The sequence below is a fragment of the Volvox carteri genome, assembly GCF_000143455.1.
Source record: "Volvox carteri f. nagariensis unplaced genomic scaffold VOLCAscaffold_58, whole genome shotgun sequence".
NCBI lineage: Eukaryota > Viridiplantae > Chlorophyta > Chlorophyceae > Chlamydomonadales > Volvocaceae > Volvox > Volvox carteri.
This window is the reverse complement of record NW_003307601.1, coordinates 5921-7397: the sequence shown is the minus strand read 5'-3', so window position 1 is coordinate 7397 and position 1477 is coordinate 5921. Positions and strand designations below refer to the sequence as shown.

Here is a 1477-nt window from a genome sequence, read left to right as displayed (position 1 = left end):
CATATACACATATACACATATACACATATACACATATACACATATACACATAAAAAAATACAAAATCAAATACAAATCCTGATACGTATGCATATGCACATGCAAATACAGAAGCCTTCCACACTGTAACAACAACATTTACATGTACATGTACACGCTGCCGGGACCCCTGGCCTGCACTCCTTCCCCCCCTCCTACTTCACAGACCTTTCGGTCTTCACGGACGCCTTTCGGCCAGTTCTACGTCTGGTACACTCTTGCCCTGGCAGCAGCTTCACTCGTTCACGTGGTTCGTCTTTCCCCCCTCCTACCGTCCCGCCGCCACCGCCACCGCCTTTCCCGGCCCCTGCCGTCTCCAAACCCGCCGCTCTCCCCCCGTTACCCGGGAGCTTAGGTTTGGATGATCCCTCCCCCCCCTGCACACACACACCAAACCGATACGAGCACCCTGATCCACATCCATAGCCACGTGGCTGAGCACCACACCAGCGCCAGCGCCACTGCCAGCGCCACTGCCGCTGCCGCAGGGGGCGACGGCGCTCTCCAGCCCGCCGACCTCGCCTGGAGTAGACGTCACCGCCAGTGGCGGCGCTGAGCGGCGTAAGGTACAGCAAAACGACCGCACTTAGGGTTACGCCTGATCCTCTGAAAACATATCCGAATGGGATGTCGTTACTTCGTGTGCTACTGGCACGTGGAGAGGAACTCAACCGCGCTTCCAAGAATTTTGAAACGTGGATCTCCCTTTATGTGTATGGCCGCAGCGTCTCGTTGATTTGGGTTGGCTTGCCCACCTGAAACGATTGTATCGCTGTGAGCGACGGTGCTGATTGATTTGGGTTGGCTTGCCCACCTGAAACGACTGCTCGGACTGAGACACAATTACTCTTTGCGCGACCCGGCAAGAATGTCGTAACAAGAGGTGTTGCAGCCGGGGCCGAAGCGCGGTGTTCTTGAATAAGAGAGGAAACACGGTAAAATGCGAAGCGCAGAAGCCAGGAAGATCTGCAGTGTGAAGTAGTGGCCGAGCATGACGGTTACAAAAGAGGGGAGGGAGAGGGGAGGGAGAGGGGAGGGAGAGGGGAGGGAGAGGGGAGGGAGAGGGGAGGGAGAGGGGAGGGAGAGGGGAGGGAGAGGGGAGGGAGAGGGGAGGGAGAGGGGAGGGAGAGGGGAGGGAGAGGGGAGGGAGAGGGGAGGGAGAGGGGAGGGAGAGAAGGGAGGGAGAGGAGGGCGTTTATGTTGCTTGTATTGCCGCGTTTGTCTTTCAGACAAAAAGGCTCAGGATCTTCCCAACGCATCCCAGGATTACCCGAACACATCCCAGGCAGACCAGGCGAAGAAGTCGGCCTTTCGGCCACCAAGGCACAAACCAGGTACAAGACGAAGAATGCTTTTGTAGTGTGGAGTTTGTTACACGAGCACAACTCATCAGTTTGCTTTGCTCCGTGTAAGCTTTCCATCGGTAATTGCACCTCAT

The 1477-nt window shown here is 56.1% G+C and overlaps 1 protein-coding gene across 1 annotated transcript in view; it reads right to left on the bottom strand.

Annotated features, from left to right (window-relative positions):
- Positions 1–1477, bottom strand: part of VOLCADRAFT_107090 (uncharacterized protein) — a gene marked incomplete at its 3' end in the record, with an annotated part of 16319 nt that overhangs the window by 9078 nt on the left and 5764 nt on the right. The window contains exons 2-3 of the mRNA XM_002956103.1: positions 854–1005; positions 431–591 (exon numbers count right to left, since the gene is read on the bottom strand). Coding sequence (XP_002956149.1) covers positions 431–463 — 33 coding nt within the window. The remainder of the gene's footprint in view (positions 1–430; positions 592–853; positions 1006–1477) is intronic.